The following is an 18,358-nucleotide window of genomic DNA, read 5'->3' on the forward strand; positions in this document are numbered from 1 at the left end:
ACAAATTCAAATAGACAGCCAAAGCCTGATAAAGGTGTTTCAAAGCTCTAGATTCTTGAGACACCATGTTGAATTTGGATGCTACTGGGGAAATTCAGGGCCCCATCCTGTCAGCTATAGCCCTCCAGAAGGCCCTCTGCCAGGACACTCCTCGCCATGTAGTCCCATATGCCAGGATATATTTCTCTCAGAATGACTAGGTATGGCATTGGTTGCAGCATTGAGTTGGATGACCATCTGTCCACCAGTACAGATAACAAGTTCTAAGCAGCCGACCAGCCATAGCCAGTAGAGTAGAGAGCAAATATATACATAGAAATATACTAAGATGTCTGTCAAAAAAGAAAGATAATACTGTATTTCTAGCTTGCTTAAAGATCAAGTGTGGGGAAAGATACGTGCCCATCTGTGATTTCTTGGTGGTCTCTAGCTGCTTCCATACACAAAATAGTTTAGAAGATCAACATTATCCAAAAACATGACTCAAAAGACCTCATGAAAAGAGAACTCTGTTCAATATAATTATTTTTTATTATTTTTTAAGTAATACATTTGGAGAAGAATTTGGAGAGTTCTCTTCATACTTCAAGAAGTCTGTCTGCCAGCACAATCTGTGTGCATGTAGTGTGGGTCATGTGGCTGACTGGGTAGACAGATTGTGCTCAGCTAAGATGGTGTGGCCACTATGTTTGTGTATATAACAGTTAAATAATGTGGATTTTTGCGTGTTGGAGGGAGGGGGGGTATTCATGGTGAGAGAGTATGCATAATATTAAAGAATTTGTTTAATATTGCAGTGCAAAGTCAACCTGCTATATTGGATGAAAACACTACGACCTGATTAAAACCTAGAAGACTATATTTATGGTCTTTTCAGCACCACGGAAAGCGCCCAAATAGGATGACCCAGAGCTGCCCACTGCTTGTAAAGCCCCAACTTTAGGCACGAACAGAAAACAGATCATACATTTGTATAATCTAATTGTTGTGTTGCCCATATTACAAATCAGACAGGTTGGTCACCGCCCCATGCATCTGGATTAGACTGCATATTACGCTTGCATTTGATTTATCAAGGCCAGCCACAGAGACACATCACAACGTATATTTGATTTGTAATCAATGAACCTGTTTGTTTACACAGGTTTGCAGGTTAATGATAATTAAAGGATAATTGACTTGTTGGCTACGGTGCCATAAAAGTTTCTTCTCATCTTTCGTCTTAGTTTGGCTGGACGGGAATTCTCTGTCCATAGCCTCGGAGGATAGAGGCTATTCCTTACTGAAATCAAACTCGTACATGATCAACCTTCCTTAGTAAGCTGCCTAAATGTTTGTAGACACTGAGAGCAGCTTTTAGATTTCCCGGGATACTCCTAATGGCACGTGGCTGCAACGTCACATGGAAATCAGCACCTCGGACAGCGCGGCTTCTGCCAATGCGCAGCACAACGGTGGATCTTTCCCCATCACCCATAGAGAAGATGGAACATGTTTAAGAAAACGAGAGGACAGCGACATATGAACACGTCTACATTTTAATTAGCATGTTTTCTATCGACAGGATATTACATTTGCCCTACCTCGAAATAGGATGTAAAGAAATATTACAGTCGAATTACATAGCTAATATGTAAAATAACGTTGGATTGTTATTGAAAGAACTGAATGAATAGTTATCATTCATAAATAGATAATTGATAGGCCTATCTGAAAGTTTAACAAGGGCGGCGATGTAATCGTTTTGTTTAATTCGTCTGTTCGGGATTCTTCCCTGACATCTTCATTCGTCCTGGTGTGTTGTGCAGGAATGGTTGCAGGAAAATGAAAAAAAACAGCATGGAAATTCAATGCCAAATGGATATGGGTTTTTCTACAGATTTCTGTCTTGTATGATGCTGTGTGGGCCTAAAATGCGAACACGTTGGATTGTAAAGTGGCTTACGGACTTGAGTGGAGGAGGAACAGTGTGGGACGTATTCGCTATCTATCAGCCAGAATAAATACGGAAAAAATAGGTGACTGGTGATCTGGTGGCAGGCTAGCATGCCACTGAGGGACAAACAAAAGACTAAACTCGTCCTTTTTGGATAAATCACGTGCGAGCAACCCAAACATGCCTCGGTGGATTTTCTGATGTTATGTCGACACCTGTTTTTGATAATATTTTATATCACCCCTAAAACTCCAACGGCGCCCCGTTCCCTATCAAAATAGAATAGGCTACAACATTTTCGCTGCGAACCTTGGACAGCTTCATGCAAGGATTGGTGCTGTGCCATAATTGTGAAGAAAAAAAGATACAAAATGTGCATTTGACCATTCAGTTGGACATTAATAGCAACTAATCATGCTCGTTGCTTTATCTGAACCTCTGGAGTTTCATCTTATTTTTTGTTCCAGCTTGCATTGGATTCTGACAGAAAGAGCCTGCCAACCATGAAAAAACTTCCGCATTGTCTGTACCTAATACACATGGTGTAACCAGAGAAATTGTAACTCGAGTGAGCTCTTTTTACAATAGGCTAAGATATTTAAATATCTATTGACCGGAATTTGAGATGCACAGCCATGTTTTTTTATAGACACCTCTGATATTTTGTTTTGATATCAATAGCTTGAACCAAATAGCACTGGGTCATAGGTTTATGAATCGCGAAATAATTCACTTATAGCCAAATTAGCATAATGATAATAGGTATATTACGGCCGTTTTGGATATGTGCCAAGTAATTGATTTATCCAACTCCATGCGTTCTATTTCACGAAGCCAAATGTTGCCTATTTAGTTCAGAATGTTTAAGTACCGGATCCGTATGTTTTTCAATGAACTGAAAGTTCTGGTTTTGATGCGGTCTGGCTCAAGACGGAGTACCGATTCAGACGCAGACCCAGACAGACGAATAAGCATGCGAGGACTTGGTATGGGAGGCTGTGGATGGCCTCCATTCGATTGCTCAAACCGTGATGATGAAGAGGAGTACTACGGTACCGACCCTCGGCCTCGGAGCCTGGCATTTGAGGAGAAAGATGCGAAACTCCAAGCGGGCCTTGACGCCGTTTCGCTCACCGGTAGTTTGGACAGTGGCATGAGCTCACCGCAGTGCCGAATCTGCTTCCAGGGCCTTGAACAGGTAGGCTTGCTCAGAAGACCCTGTCCAATTGGTTTTGTAAAGAACTCGGGTTTCATTCATCTTGGATTAAGCCCCAAAAATCATTGCATGAATATCTGAAGTTAAATGAATTCACACACGATGAACTCTCTATGGTTCTCTGGTGGAATAGGGGGATATTGACAAAAGGAATCTAAACTCCCAGATATGACCCACGTTTCATAGGGTTCTGCTTTATTGACAACAAGAAAATTGGACAGATTGTAGTTTCTTACAAAGTTGTTCAAAGAGTATAGGCTACTGAATTTAGAATACTTTCTACCTTTGTACGAAGACTTAATGCTATCCATCACTCTAAATTATGAACATTTACAAACATTGAGATTATGTTTTAGTTTGAACTTGATATCCCACTTTTTGTTTACTGTAAACGGGGTGCCAGTTTGTGTTCTTGCTCAATTTGGCAACATCGTCCAAATATAAGCATTAAGATGGTCATCTGATCTGTTCCTTACCGTCAGTCTCAGCAGTGTGACAGATGAGCTCCTGAGAACATGCTTTGACAGAAAACATTAGATTTCATCTTTGAAAGAGTACGCAATACAAATTATGTCAAATGAACCATGGAGTATGAGGGAACGACTTTACGTAAAGTTGATGATCTTAGTTCTGAAAATGACAATTGATTATTTGTGATTCTGGACATTTAACACAAAAACCTGTGCAACTTTTAGCACAGACATTCCATTCGCCAAGCATGGGGAGTGGTATTTTAGAAAATGTTCTGTTGCACCATGTCCAATGATAAAGGGATCGTCAGAGGGAATCTAACGAGACATAACCCTTGAACACTTTTAATTAGGCTTGGTTGTGTCCTTTGAAAGCAGACACGTGGGCATGGATGATAGAACAGAGATGACAACATTGCATAGAGTTGATTTATAGGATTGTCATCATGGGGACTCGCTGTGCAGAAGAACAAGAGCAATGAAGAACACTGTAGACTCTTGTAGCTAGAGACAGCTGTGAAGCTAGAGCTCCTGAACACTATCACTGATCTCAGTCTATTTTTATTCTACCTTTCAATGGAAAGGGTTAGGGTTAGGGTTAAAATGTAAATGTCCTTATATGGGGCACCTTTTTAATTCAGTCACCAGAAAGAATAAAAGCTTTGGGGGTCTTACAAAAGTAGTGAAAGTGGTGAGGTGAGATATGATCATTCTAAAATATGAAGTCAATCAGAAAACGTTTTTTTTTTAATCTTGTTGAAAAGACCCAATTGTTCTGTTATTAACAGTGAGGTGGGGCATGTGTACGTTCCGTGGCTCTGTGCTTTATGCACGAGTGATGATGTGTAAGGCATTGGACTGCAGGCAGTATCTGACATTCTTTCAGCATCTCTGGGGAGACATACTCTTAACCACAATGCTAAATGATGGACAACATGCAAATCTATGGGTCCAAATCAAACTAATTTCTTGATTCCTGTAAATTATGGCCTCAAATGTTGATAGTCGTAGTAAGTTAGTGAGCGAGTGAGTGAGTGAGGTAGAAAAGGAGGGAGTGAGGCAGTAAGGTTGTTTGGGAGGGACTGAGTAAGTGTATAAAATGAGTAGTGTATGTACAGTACATGTTTGTATATGTGAGTTTGTGTGCATGTGTGGATAGTGCATCCCGAATAATTGGACCAATATGGACCAATGAGAGAATAAGATCATATTGAGATGATAAGAACTGGGGCAAAGTGTGGGGGTGGGAAGGATATGTACAGGTAAGAAAGTTGGACAGAAAAGGGTTCAGTGTGGCAGTGGTATAAAGCTTACAATGATACATTTAATGAAAACGTAAACACGTAGCTGTCATTTTGCATTCATAGGATTTATTTGTATCTGTGTAGTTACACCTCTGCATTAATGATAATTACCATATACATTTCTAACTGTGTCCACAAGTTTAGTGACTGACTTCGATTTTTCTATGATATTGTCATGCCAGCACCTTTAGAATTCAGGGCTTCGATATTTTCATGGTGGTGTGGAAATATTGTTTCAGTAAAACCAAGATTTTAGTTTACACAGAGGAATCCCTTGGAAAAATGAACAGATGTATTTTGAGGAGTACAGTTCCCCCTAAAACATATTTTGTTTCCCTTGCTCTTATTTTTTGCTTCTCTAAATTGATTTGTCAGGTTAAGGGGTCTTAACAGGGGATGGCCTGGCATCCCTGGTGTTTGCCATTTACCTCGACAAACACAATTAACCATCTTGTCAGCGACCATGAAATATTCATGCTCATTAAGCCTGTGGCGGACAGCAGGCCCTGCGGGGTCCCAGGGAAGGTTCTGAGGCCCCGCTGACACTGTCAACCTGGGAGTGAGATGTGGACAGTCTGTGTCGTGTCTGATTTCTCTCTCTCTCCGTCACTCTCATACTTACTCTCTCTGACACCTTTCAACATAATAGTCTTGTTTCATGAGTGTGAGGTCTTGCTTCCTTGTTCTGTTTATCAATAAACTCGAAAATCTAGTGGAATATGTTGATAATTCCCTAATTATTATGATACCATCAGTTAATCTGTATATTCACAGCACATCTTAATATCTTTGACTTTTATGAACTTTAATGAAGTACAACTGGTATCATGAGCTTATTGACAGGATTGTTATATTTAATTAACAGTGGCATTTATGCCATCCCTGGTTCACTGGTCTCCATAATATTACACTCAGAGACATTGATGTTACCTTGCTGTCCAATTGATCTGATCAATCAACCCTCTCAAGCCCAGTGATGTAACAATGTTTTGTGACGGGGCACTTTGCACAAGACACCATGGGTAATCACATATTTGTCTCACACCCACCCAACTATGTGGTTACCAAGACAGATTCCAAACAGAAGGCCATGGGTAAATCATGTATGCACCATTACCATTCCTTATGAGTAAGGTTCTGGTTTAGTTTGCACCAAAGTACTGAGGATCAAAAGTCAATTATTGTGGTGGCACAGTGCCCAAAAAAATTGCTCACTTTGTCTGGGGCCAAATTCCAAGACTGTTTTTAAGAGTGCAGGATCTAACTAGATCTCTTACAGCAAGAGTTTGCATACCACTGCTCACCTATTGGATAGTGTACTCCAAAACCTACATGACAAAGGTTTTGCTTTACCATGAAATGAGCGGCAGTCTGGATGTGCTATTTGGTGAAATAAATAACCCTACTTGTATACAGGATCTGTCATCTTTCTAATTTGTGTTTCAAAAGTAAATCTAATGGGAGAGTGTTTATCTCGAACAACATGAGCCATGGGATCTGTAGATGGCCGTGCCACGCCAGCAAACAGACAGGGAGACGTGAGCGCTGACTCACCAGCCACCCCTCCCTTTGTTACCCCCACCCCTCCGCCTCTCTACACACTCTTCCTCTGTACAGCAGCCCTGTGGCTATCTAGAATCTGAGCACACACTGAAAAATGCGTACTCACACATATACACAAACACACACACTCTGCAAAGACAGAGAGAGCTTTAACTGAACTCACAACAACATGGGCTTGGTAAAGTAAAGGGGGATGCAGAGAGAGAGAGAGAGAGAGAGAGAGAGAGAGAGAGAGAGAGAGAGAGAGAGAGAGAGAGAGAGAGAGAGAGAGAGAGAGAGAGAGAGAGAGAGAGAGAGAGAGAGAGAGAGAAAGAGAGGGGAAGGTAGAATGAGTGATGATAAACACAGTGAACACACCCCAGCAAGGGAGGGGGAAACGAGTGATGAAAAGATAAATCTATTTTCACTTTAGGCATTTGGAAAAGAGCAGGAACAAGAATGAGCAGACGGGGAGAATCATTATCACCGTGGTAATTCGGGCATTTCCAAAAACAAACTGTACAGGCTACACACAGCTCTGATGCACTCTTTCATTCATCATCTCTGTTACATTTACTAGCTGTAATCCTCACAACATTTGCTGCTCTCTGTCTGCATTTGATTTGTCTCCAGGCCATGGCCCATGACCTCAAACACAAAAAAACACATGACTAAGGAAGAAAAACTACGAGAAGGGTATACGTTTTAAACTGTTCATCAGTATCTATAGTTCGTCAACAAAAGTTAAGAACAAATTACCATTGTTCTACTGAAATATAACTGTACACTGTTACTGTGAATTTTTGTATTACTGTCGAGGGACACCAGTTGTTATGTTTACTTTATTGCCCTTCTTGTGGACTGTGATGCATGAAATACATCACAGCCTTTATCCATCAACTGACATTCATGGTCTTCTTATTATACACACCTGTATCCATCTCAAATGTCAGTCATCTGTATGGACAATCACTGCACTCCATATGGGATTGTGTTATAGTCTGGAACTGTGGGAAATGTATACATAGAGATTATACTATAGAGATACTTGTCCTTCAATGTCCTTCAAAATGGTGTTGGACACCTTTCTTTATGTTTTTTAAATGTTTCTGCATATTATGTCAATGGTACAAAGTGTTTACAAAACAGTCTGCTGTTTCTGAGTGCTGTTGCTGTTTATGTTGTGCAGGGGGAATTGCTGAGCCCATGTCGCTGTGATGGCTCAGTGCGTTGTACTCACCAGCCCTGCCTCATCCGATGGATCAGCGAGAGAGGCTCATGGAGCTGTGAACTATGCTACTTCAAGTACCAGGTCCTGGCCATCAGCACCAAGAACCCACTGCAGGTACATTGTGTATGCGTCTGTGTGTTGATGTCAAGAAACATCCCATTTGGTTTTCTCACTCTCTCTCCCCCTCCCTCTCTCTGTCCAGTGGCAGGCAATTTCTCTGACAGTTATTGAGAAGGTGCAGATTGCTGCCATCATCCTGGGGTCTCTGTTCCTCATTGCCAGTATTTCCTGGCTTGTGTGGTCGTCCCTCAGCCCCTCAGCCAAGTGGCAGCGCCAAGACCTGCTCTTCCAGATCTGCTATGGCATGTACGGCTTCATGGACATTGTGTGCATAGGTAAGATGTTATTATCTTGGACTATGACTTTTGTATCAATAATCCTGTCGTGGCATAAGAGCGTACCAAAGACTGTGATGTATCTGTTGTTTAGCTGTTGACCTGAACTTTCGCACTATGGAGTCACTTGTTATTTAGTTTATTGATGATCGGTGATAGTGATTGGTGTTCATGGTCTCTACTATTGGTGTTTGTGTGTTTTTAATTACAGTAGGCTATGTGTGTGTGCTTGTGTGAGTGTGATAGTGGGTCTATGTGTAAAAGTCGTAAATCTGTGACTAGGGGCCTGTTCCATAGAGTGAGTTCACCGACAGTCTTGTTCGGTGAACTCGCTTTATGGAAGAAGCTCAAGATGAGTAATTTATTTGTTTTTGTCATTTTGGTTTGTTTGTTTTCTGTCGGTAAGGTCTGGTAGTAAAGGTCATAGTCTGTGTGATATGTTTAACCTCGCAAGTGTACAGCGGCAACAGAAGGGACTTATAAATCCTGACTCATTAAATATTTACCACGTTACTGCAAGGGTAGACTGCCTATATTTTCTTTTAAGTGTTTTTTCCAGAGCAGATTTAACTTTCGCCTCTTTTCTTTCTCTGCCCTTTTATCTTTTTTTACACTTTCTTTTCACTCTCTCAAAAACTCTTCTATTTCTACCTATGATACTGCTCTCTTTTATTCATTTCACTCCTTGCCTGCATAATACATTTCTCTCTGCATGTCTTTCGCTCCTTCTTTCTCTCTGTCTGTCGCTTTTCTGTCTGGTCCCTTTGTCCAGGCCTCATAATCCATGAGGGATCATCTGTTTACCGGATCTTTAAACGCTGGCAAGCAGTGAACCAGCAGTGGAAAGTACTGAATTATGAGAAAGCCAAGGACTTGGGAGACCCCATCAGCTCCAGCAGTAAGGGTGGGGGGCGTGGCGGGAGGAACCCTCCCCATAGCTCATCCGGATCAGACAGGGGAGGGCGAGCGGGCCAACGCGTTAGGACTATTCTCAACCACCACTGTGGCTACACCATCCTGCACATCCTCAGTCAGCTGAGACCCACAGATCCACGCATTACCTCCAATACCAACCGGGAGGTGGTCATGAGGGTGACCACTGTATGAGACTGGGTTGCATGGGGGAGGGGGACTGAATGGCAAGGGACATCAGGGGGTTGGAGTGGAAAACAGCCAGCAACTTACCCTTAGACACATGCAACTTTCTCCAAGAACAGGAGACTCTACTCTTAACCTCTGGCCTCACCCTCCTCTCTAGTGTCTAACTGAGTCTCAGATGGTGCAGTGAGAGGGAACTAACACAAGGGCATGGACGCAAAAATCCTCCTCTTTCTTATCCTGGAACCCCTAGTCGACACGAGGGGGGTAAGCAGCGTAGTGCTGAGGTTACAGACACTGTAGGACAAAGACATTAATGAGACATTGGACAAAAAAGTAACATCTTCAAACAGCTGGAGGGCTTTCTCTTGACAGCTGACTTACACAAAACGGTGTCATTATTCATGTTGTTCTGTTTTCTAAAGAAAAAATTGCTAATATTGTTACATATTTTCATTTTAGCATCATAAAATTGCAAGGTTTTTTTCTTATATATACAACCCATGCCAGCAAATGGAAATCCTTCTAATTTACATCACTTCTCAATTCCAGCCCTGTATCTCATCTTCCACAACCCTTCTCCCTGTTGTGACAGTCATCCACTGTCCATTACACTTGACTTCCAGCTACAAGCTGTCTGGGAAGGTCCCTTAAATATACAAGCAAACAAGTGCAATAAATTGATCAAATATGACAAATAATATAAATTGTTAAAGTTCCAAAATTACAAATCATCCTCTGCAATAAAGATATCTGACATGGTGAACCCTGTGTTGCATTAATGGTTTGTGTTACTCCGTGACTCCTTTATAAAACCATTAATTTTTATGCCGCGTTTCTGTTCCATTACTATTACTTTAAGTATTACAAGTATTAAAACTAGGCTGATTGTGGTAATTAATTAAGGTTTTAACGTTATTTTCGTCAAAGTCAAGAATAAAGTAAGTGGGACAAGATTACTGATCACAAAATGTAACGAATTGTACTGATTATTTCGAAAGTGTAATTTTATTTATTCTGAACCTGCCTGTGTGAATCCAACAGATGGAACCATAACCCTTTTGTTTTGGAATAGCTCAGTAAAAAGAGAGGGAGAGTCGCTTGATGATAGGCCATCTTTACACCACATAGATGTGGCACTTTATCGTTGAACGACACTCCCGACTACATTCAAGACTTTATCAACGGTGAAAACATACAATGGCTGGGTTTCCCAGATTCGCTCTTCTTAACGAATCTGGGAAACCCGGCCAATATCTGTCGATTAGTCTTCGCAATTCTCCAAGCAGTGCCACCTGGTGGTAGACTATAAGAAACGAAGGAGTGAATAAACCAATCAGGACCCACTTATCAGTATCTCCCAGTGACGTTATAATGATGCGACTGTTAAAATAAACGTGGCTTTGTTTGTGACTGTGACATTACATTTCTAAACACAGTTAAATTTATTTTCAAAGGCCATTTTGCTACAATATAATCATGTCCATGCCTCAGAAGCGTTACTACAGGCAGCGAGCCCACTCCAACCCAATGGCAGACCACACTTTTGAATAGTAAGTGAAGCTCGTTGAAGACGGCTAGCTGTAGTTAAATGTGTTACAGCAACAGTCAGAAAATCACTGATGTAACGTTAGCTAACAAGCAAGCCCATACGATGATGTCTTACAACTTGCTTAGCAAATAATTATTTCAAATACATAAGGAAGACAATATTTTATACAATGTTCTATCATATTTGCGTTTACAGTTGTTTTTTCTATCTCAATGTGTCAGTCCAGTTAGTCCAGATGATATGGATTGGTCCAGTTTGTACCCTGAATTCCTCAGCAACGCGTCAGAAAATGTGACATCTCAAGTAGAGTTTGTAGACATTGGCTGCGGATATGGTGGCCTGCTAGGTAAGTGTTTGTTTACATACTTGTACCAAAAATCTTAGTCTGAGTCAAGAAACCTTTTTTATTTTGTGGTGGGTTATTCTATCTCACCCAGTCCCACACTTACAACTCTTTCTTTTTTTCTTTAATCTCTCAGTGGAGTTATCCCCGCTCTTCCCTAACCAACTCATCCTTGGCCTTGAGATCCGTGTGAAAGTGTCAGACTACGTGCAGGACCGCATTCGCTCCCTGCGCGCAGCCCAACCAGACAGTTACCAGAACATTGCCTGTTTGCGTAGCAATGCCATGAAATACCTTCCCAACTTTTTCACTAAGGGTCAGGTAGGTTCTTGTGTCATTTGCATCATTACAAAGTACATTTAAGAATATGTTTTTGCTATTTTCAGGCATTATTTTGTACAGTAGTACTTGGCCGTAGTATGGTAGCCTGTTCAAGGGGTTGAACAGAAATTATATGAATCATCCCTTGAGTCTTGTAATACTTGTACTAGTGTAGTAAATGTGGTGTGTCTAAAAGTTTTACAATGGCTGTTTATCAATCCACGTTTTTTTCCGTTCTTGTGTTCTTGCGAACTCGTTTGACGTCATCTTTCATTGCCCAAGTACAGTTCCCATCCAAAGAACACAAGTCACCAAGAACGCCAAAAATACCCGGAAATGTTCCTGATCCGCCCCTTTTATCGAGGATGCATCGGATGGTGACTTGACCAGCGAGAACGCTTCTGATTTCCCAGAAGTACTTGCGGACTTGCAAGACAATTCTCGCAAGGACGCTTACAAGAACGTTCTTCAAAAGAATGTACTTGCGTTCTCAGCGTTCTTCGTATTGATAAACAGCCAATGTCTACTGGCCTCTACTGGCAGTTGTGGGTATTGGCTCAGCATTAGGGGTCAAAATCGTTTTGGGTAAACAGCAGGATGTAAACTTAACTAACACCTTGAAGTTAGAATTGGGTGTAATTCTTGCCTCAGACCATGATGCTCATTTAGGTCAAGGCTACATTATATCATGTATAGATTTGATTAATCCACAGTTTGGGTTTCATAATGTTGACCCACATTTCCAGTGTCACAAGAACCATAGGTAAATTAGTATTTAGCGGCCCAACTTTGAAGAGTTTATCCATTTCAAATTAGCCGTATTAATCTGTAGCATGAAATAAAGCATCAGCTTATATTGTGGTTCCCTGTACCAGGGTTCAGAAGTTAAAACTGTTACCTTGAATGACTTATGGAGTCTAGATATCTGGAATGAGGCTGAATTAAGCAAGAACTATTTAATGAGAATACATTTTACTGTCATTACCATATTATAGTACGCTATTAAAAGGTGTCAGTCAGTGTTGTTGACTCAAAGCTTGCTAAAAACAGATTTACAGTTCATTTAAGGGTATAATATGCTGACACAACTTTTTTTTGAGTGGTTTCAGACAATTAATTTAGTTCCAGCTGTCTGAGTGTGATTCACAGACATTCACTTGGCTTGAATATAAAGGTTAGATTGTGATGCTGTCATTCAGTCTAACCCATTTTAAGTTAAGGTTTACTGCTAAGAAAAAACACTGACATACTCAACACTTTTGCACACAAATAGCAGCCCTTGAGCTATGGTAGTGCACTCACTTGCATGATGTAAGTGTCAACTACATTCTATTCCCTCAACAAAAATTATGGTACTTTTTAAAACTCTGAGATCACTAATTAAAACATCACGTTTTTTCCAGCTCATGAAGACTGGGGCCCTGTACCAACCCCCTAGGGCTGTGGCAGTCCCCAGTGATTATACCTCCCCCCTCTTTACGTGACATTATTTATTTAAACTAATAAAAAGTAACTGCAATGGTTTTAATATAGCAGCCAGACTAATATTAGTGGAACCTGCTAGTTGTATACTGCTTGTCGAAGCAGGAGTCAAAGGGGGACTTTATCTTAATAAAAAATCAGTTAGAGGGAAATTCCGTTGCTGCATAACAACTAGAACCAAAGTATTATGAGGTCTACTGTAGTGCTGACTGTTCACAAGTTGAATATAAATTGTAGCTATATTATCCAAACCATTTAAAACAAAGATGCATACATATTTAGAAGATGGGGTAAAGGAAGCAAGCATTTTATAGATCTTATCTTGCCATACAATAGTCTGATCTCAATGTCAAAATGTTTTCACTCTCTTGCAGCTCAGTAAGATGTTCTTTCTCTTCCCTGACCCTCACTTCAAGAAGACCAAGCACAAGTGGAGGATCATCAGTCCCACTCTACTGGCAGAGTATGCCTTCACACTGAGAGCTGGGGTAAGAGCATAGCACATACATGGGGCGTTAGTGGGTCCTAAAGCCAGGTGTTGAATTAGTATTGTTGTGCAAGAGCAAGAGTCTTCTTAGTTTGTCATCTCCATTAACAAGGCTTAAACATGATACATCAGGTTTGTGTGCCTGACCACAGAAAGAATGCACTGGAGCTGTCTAGCTACCTTTGCTGTCCAACACACACACATGCATACTTCTAAATCATTGACAGACTTTAGTTTTTTTAATAGAGCCCCATAGTATTTGTAGAATTGGCTTCACTAGATTTAGCTGGTTTTGTTTATTTGTGTAGTTAGTGCATGCACAAAGCTTGTGTTGATTCAGAAGTTAACCTTATGAATATTGTGTTTGTGAAAAATATGTCCTTTCAAAGAACAAAAAAACACCACAATGTTGGTGTTGTTTGTGTACAAGCCTACTATACAGAAGACTACACCATAAGAACGTCAGGGTAAAGACTACACTGGGGGGGGGGGGGGGGTAAATGCGTTAATTCTAAGGCAGGTCTATTTCAAACTAAGGCAGGTCTATTTCAAACTAAGGCAGGTCTATTTAAAACTAAGGCAGGTTTATTTTGTCTTTGCGTACATTAGGGTCCAAAAGTCTGAGACCACATTGAACATTTCATGGGGGAGTTGAAGCCTGAGAAAGCCAAGCATTCTGTGATATCAAAAGAAACTTTTTGGAACATTGTCAAATCATGCTGGGTTTGGGTCTTGCGCAAACTTGGAGTTCATGCCATCTCAAGTGAATTGGGGGACATACTAAATATTAAGAAGAAATTAGAAAATGTATCTAAATTCTTCAACGTTCAACAAAACAAATCTTATTAAATTGGAAAAAAATGCAAAATAGTAGCATCTTGACTAGTGGTCTCAAACTTTTGGACCCTACTGCAAGTACATTGCACATCTAAAATGGTTCTCTGGATATTTGAAGAACAATGGGAGGCTTGTGTGTGGTTTGGGGTTTTTGATGTGCCCCCAGCCGTGTGTGTGTGTGTGTGTGTGTGTGTGTGTGTGTGTGTGTGTGTGTGTGTGTGTGTGTGTGTGTGTGTGTGTGTGTGTGTGTGTGTGTGTGTGTGTGTGTGTGTGTGTGTGTGTGTGTGTGTGTGTGTGTGTGTGTGTGTGTGTGTGTGTGTGTGTGTGTGTGTGTGTGTGTGTGTGTGTGTGTGTGTGTGTGTGTGTGTGTGTGTGTTGGAGAGAGTGAAAGAGACCTGCACACTCAGCACTGACATGAGGCCAGACACTGATTTACACTGAGGGGGTGGATAGCAGTGTAGAGAATTTTCCTTTACGGCAGTTGAAACTAAAACATTGACCCGCCCCGAAAACGCACATTCTGTCATGTACACCCCTTTTCCATGTTTCCCCTCCTCCTGGCCTCCTTTAAAATGCTGCATCACTGAGATAACTTGTGCCATTGTGTAAATCTGTGCCATGGTAGAGGGTTCCAAGAAATCAGTCTTCTAATAATACTATCTGTCTACGCTCCAAAGTAAACTACAATGACACAGGTGATAAAGCTCTGGGTTTTCATTTGGTTATTCCTGTCATTTTGGGGGAAAGGACTTTGCACTTCACAATATTACAGCCACATCATCAAAGTTGATGCATGACAAATAAAGATAAATGGAATGCCTGAGGTCTCTGCATTTAAAGCCTATCTAGAAGGGTAGGCATGCTCCACATTTTGCCACAAACCAGATATGTGGTCAGATATCAAAGTTGCAGAAGAGTTATGAATGTAATATACCACACATGTTATAGGTGGTGTTCTATGCAGCATATATGTGAGGCCCAGTGTTGTGTGTGGTCCACCCAGGGTTTGGTGTACACCAATACTGACGTGGAGGAAGTGCACGTCTGGATGGTGAAGCACTTCTCTGAGCATCCGCTGTTCACACGTGTTCCTGATGAAGAGCTGGTAAATTGGCCATTGATTGTTTACATTCTTTAACACTGGAGATTCATTTCAGCTGGTCTTATGTTTACTTGTTTTAACCAGCAATTTTCTGTTGTGCGGCAGGTTGGTGATGTCATTATTAGTCGCCTGGGAACGTGCACAGAAGAGGGCAAGAAGGTACAGAGAAACGGGGGGAAGAACTATCTCGCCGTTTTCCGGAGGGTAGAAGATTGTAACTAAAAAAACCTGATTATCACTGAATCTTTTTAGTTCTGGACATTTTTATATAAGCTTGAACATGGCTCAAGTGGTTTCCATGCAAGCACTGCAAATGGATGACTAACTACATCTTTTCACTTGTTATTTTATTTCATTGGTGGACAGGAGCTTGTTCGATGTCCAAGTGGACATTACTTTTCTTTGTTTTAGGATTGGTGAGATTTGATCTGTATTTTTTGTATTATTTTTTTGCAATACTTCTGCTACAAGTTGATTTGTACATTTTTCTTCACAGAAATGGAAATAAATCACTTATTATCATCTATTTAACCAAAGCTCAATTCTGATTATATTAAATTGAATACATCTCTGGTTCCCACCCAAGCCTCAAGTTGCTTTTCATTTTAATTACTTAAAATGTAAATTACTGTAATAGATGCAATGACTTTCTAAAACCTGATGTCTAGCCACCACATCCAGAAAGAAATTTATAGTAATTGTCTGAAATGAACAGGTTCTCTTCTCAAAGGCATATGTAAATATAGTTATCTGCTATGACCTAGATGATCATGTTCAACTGTATATTATCAAATTGTAGGTTACCTGGTTGGATGTGTTGTCACTGGGAGGAGTTTATTGTGGGATAACAGATTTTAATTTCCCCAGAACCCTGACCGGGTTCTGCGAACGGGCACGCCATGGCAGGGGTTTTGTTTCCTCTGCCATAGCGTTATTAAACAAAACATCTACATGACTGGCATATGCAAAGGTACTACAGGTATATAAATATGTGTAATTGTGTTGTATTGTATCTATGTAGTCTTCGTGTCTGTGTGAGGCTCTATATAGACTGTAACACATTTCCTTGGAAAAAGTAAATAAAGAATATATGTAACTCTTCCCTCTGCAGCTGTAAGGGGTAGTGGGGACAGGACAGCACATGTCTCCATGGTGGAATCCCAATGTCAAGACGGGCATTTATAATGTTACCAAAGCGTCTGTCTTTCTCTGTTTTCCTCCCCCTTTCCCCTCCTTCTCCCCCTCTCACTCACAACAATTAGAGGACTAAAAATCCCCTAAACCTCCTTAAAGGATTTTATGTTAAATCTTATTACCTCATTAAATTCTTCCCTGACTAATATGTGAAATAAATAAAATGTGTTAAACTCTAGTAAAACTGAGAGTTGTGTTTGAGTCAAGTAAGGGTTATTGGCAAAGATAGTCTCAAGACCCTTTTAAAATATGATTATATACATTACAGTTGGCATGTTTACATTGTACAGGTAGGTGATCAATGCAATGATATAAATTTGAAACCCATTTACGTATCTCACCCTTTATGAGCATAAATTGAAAGCAGATGGATCATAGTGGCTCTGGTGGGCTGCTTTTTGACAGCAGGGGCCTCAGTAGACCTTTCGACTGATCAATACTGCAATGTAGATATGGAATCCACCCAGCTGTGTGTGTCTTTCTGGAACTATTCATAGCCAGCCATGGCTGATATAACAAGCATTCCTAAAACCCAATCTGCACTTCCGTGAATGTGAAGTCAGCCAGCAGGCAGTGTTTTATTTCTAATTTCCTGTCAGTTCTGAGTAAATGCAATTATTCACCATGCACATGTGGCCTCAGGCAGTGTTTTATTTCTAATTTCCTGTCAGTTCTGAGTAAATGCAATTATTCACCATGCACATGTGGCCTAACCATCCAGCAGGGTCATCCTGAGCACATATACAGCTAGCTGTACGAGCGTGTGTGTGTTTGTTCATGTGTGTATACACGAACACAGCTAACACTATTTAAACAGCCTATGACATTGAGATATGTTGTTCCCTGCTGTTCCCAGCTAGACTGCCTCAACAAAGCTCAGCAATTTTCATTGCTGTAGTCAGTATACTGTTGAGATTGGTGTTCATCCTCGTCTTATTATTCTTGCTTGTAAAATTGTATTTTTTTATGTGTCAATTCTTTAGATAATGTGATGGAATTTGAGAACTGTGGAGTAGAACTGATCTTCAAGCTGTGGTCCGTGTAAGTAGTACAGTGAATTATTCCCAGACTTACTCTATTGGTAACTCCAAACATCTGATTCAGTTGATCAAATAATCACCAATATGCTAAATAGAGATTATGCTAAAGTTTATTATGCCTCTTTCGACCAAGGTGTTTGTTGTGTCTGGAACATGCTAAATGTACAAGGGGTCAAAGGTGAGTTTCCCTCCCTGCTTGTTTACAGATGCAGGTGTTCACTATTGTAGTCAGTGTCACAACAAATACACCACTCACCACTTAGCTGTAACTTTACAGCCCACTTAAAATAAGGTTACAGGGAATACAGTCAAATCCACCGCCCCTCTGCATTCTTTCAATGACGACATTGAGGAAACTTACACTTAAATAAAATAACAACATAGCTTTTTGGGCTTGGGATTGACGGAATGTCTGAGTCAGTCTCATTGAAAATTAAAATATATATTGTCAATTTAAAGATGAGCCCGAACCATGTTCAATTTCTGTATGCTTGGAGAGAGTAATTACAGGGGTTCGATTTTAACATGCCTCTTCATGTGCCAAAGGCATCAGAATAGAGCCTCCCTTCCTCACCAGGATACTAAGAGAAGAAAAAAAATACTCACGAAGACATTGACTGATACGACACACACACAAACACAAAGGTGTGCACACACACATACACTATCAGTGCAAAACAGACTGTGCCAATTAACTTTCACACACAAAGGTGGGAGCAATAGCCACACATGGGCACTGGGCCAATGCAGAACAGGTAAAAACATCTCAGGCTATCCCCATTGGTCTCCAACAGGGCCACATCAGAGC

At 40.7% G+C, this 18,358-nt stretch overlaps 2 protein-coding genes across 2 annotated transcripts; both read left to right on the forward strand.

Annotated features, from left to right (window-relative positions):
* The first annotated feature begins 2,795 nt into the window (after positions 1 to 2,795).
* On the forward strand, positions 2,796 to 9,201 carry LOC136941410 (E3 ubiquitin-protein ligase MARCHF9-like). The gene is made up of 4 exons (XM_067233859.1): positions 2,796 to 3,134; positions 7,658 to 7,813; positions 7,902 to 8,094; positions 8,867 to 9,201. The coding sequence occupies exons 1-4, from the start codon at positions 2,796 to 2,798 to the stop codon at positions 9,199 to 9,201; spliced, it is 1,023 nt and encodes a 340-aa protein (XP_067089960.1).
* Positions 9,202 to 10,606: 1,405 nt separating this feature from the next.
* On the forward strand, positions 10,607 to 16,688 carry mettl1 (methyltransferase 1, tRNA methylguanosine). Its single transcript, XM_067233871.1, has 6 exons — positions 10,607 to 10,745; positions 10,966 to 11,090; positions 11,224 to 11,408; positions 13,265 to 13,378; positions 15,218 to 15,319; positions 15,422 to 16,688. Exons 1-6 carry the CDS (start codon positions 10,672 to 10,674, stop codon positions 15,536 to 15,538), a joined length of 717 nt encoding a protein of 238 aa, XP_067089972.1. The 5' UTR covers positions 10,607 to 10,671; the 3' UTR covers positions 15,539 to 16,688.
* Positions 16,689 to 18,358: the final 1,670 nt, after the last annotated feature.

Source organism: Osmerus mordax, chromosome 1, assembly GCF_038355195.1.
Source record: "Osmerus mordax isolate fOsmMor3 chromosome 1, fOsmMor3.pri, whole genome shotgun sequence".
NCBI classification, from domain to species: domain Eukaryota; kingdom Metazoa; phylum Chordata; class Actinopteri; order Osmeriformes; family Osmeridae; genus Osmerus; species Osmerus mordax.

Bases quoted from the DNA above. Each gene is read 5' to 3' on its own strand.
- LOC136941410 (XM_067233859.1), top strand. From the start codon at position 2,796: ATGTTTAAGTACCGGATCCGTATGTTTTTCAATGAACTGAAAGTTCTG. The intron at 7,814-7,901 runs GTACATTGTGTA...CTCTCTGTCCAG, and splicing joins GCACCAAGAACCCACTGCAG to TGGCAGGCAATTTCTCTGAC. The intron at 8,095-8,866 runs GTAAGATGTTAT...CCCTTTGTCCAG, and splicing joins CATGGACATTGTGTGCATAG to GCCTCATAATCCATGAGGGA.
- mettl1 (XM_067233871.1), top strand. From the start codon at position 10,672: ATGTCCATGCCTCAGAAGCGTTACTACAGGCAGCGAGCCCACTCCAAC. The intron at 10,746-10,965 runs GTAAGTGAAGCT...TCAATGTGTCAG, and splicing joins GCAGACCACACTTTTGAATA to TCCAGTTAGTCCAGATGATA. The intron at 13,379-15,217 runs GTAAGAGCATAG...TGGTCCACCCAG, and splicing joins CCTTCACACTGAGAGCTGGG to GGTTTGGTGTACACCAATAC.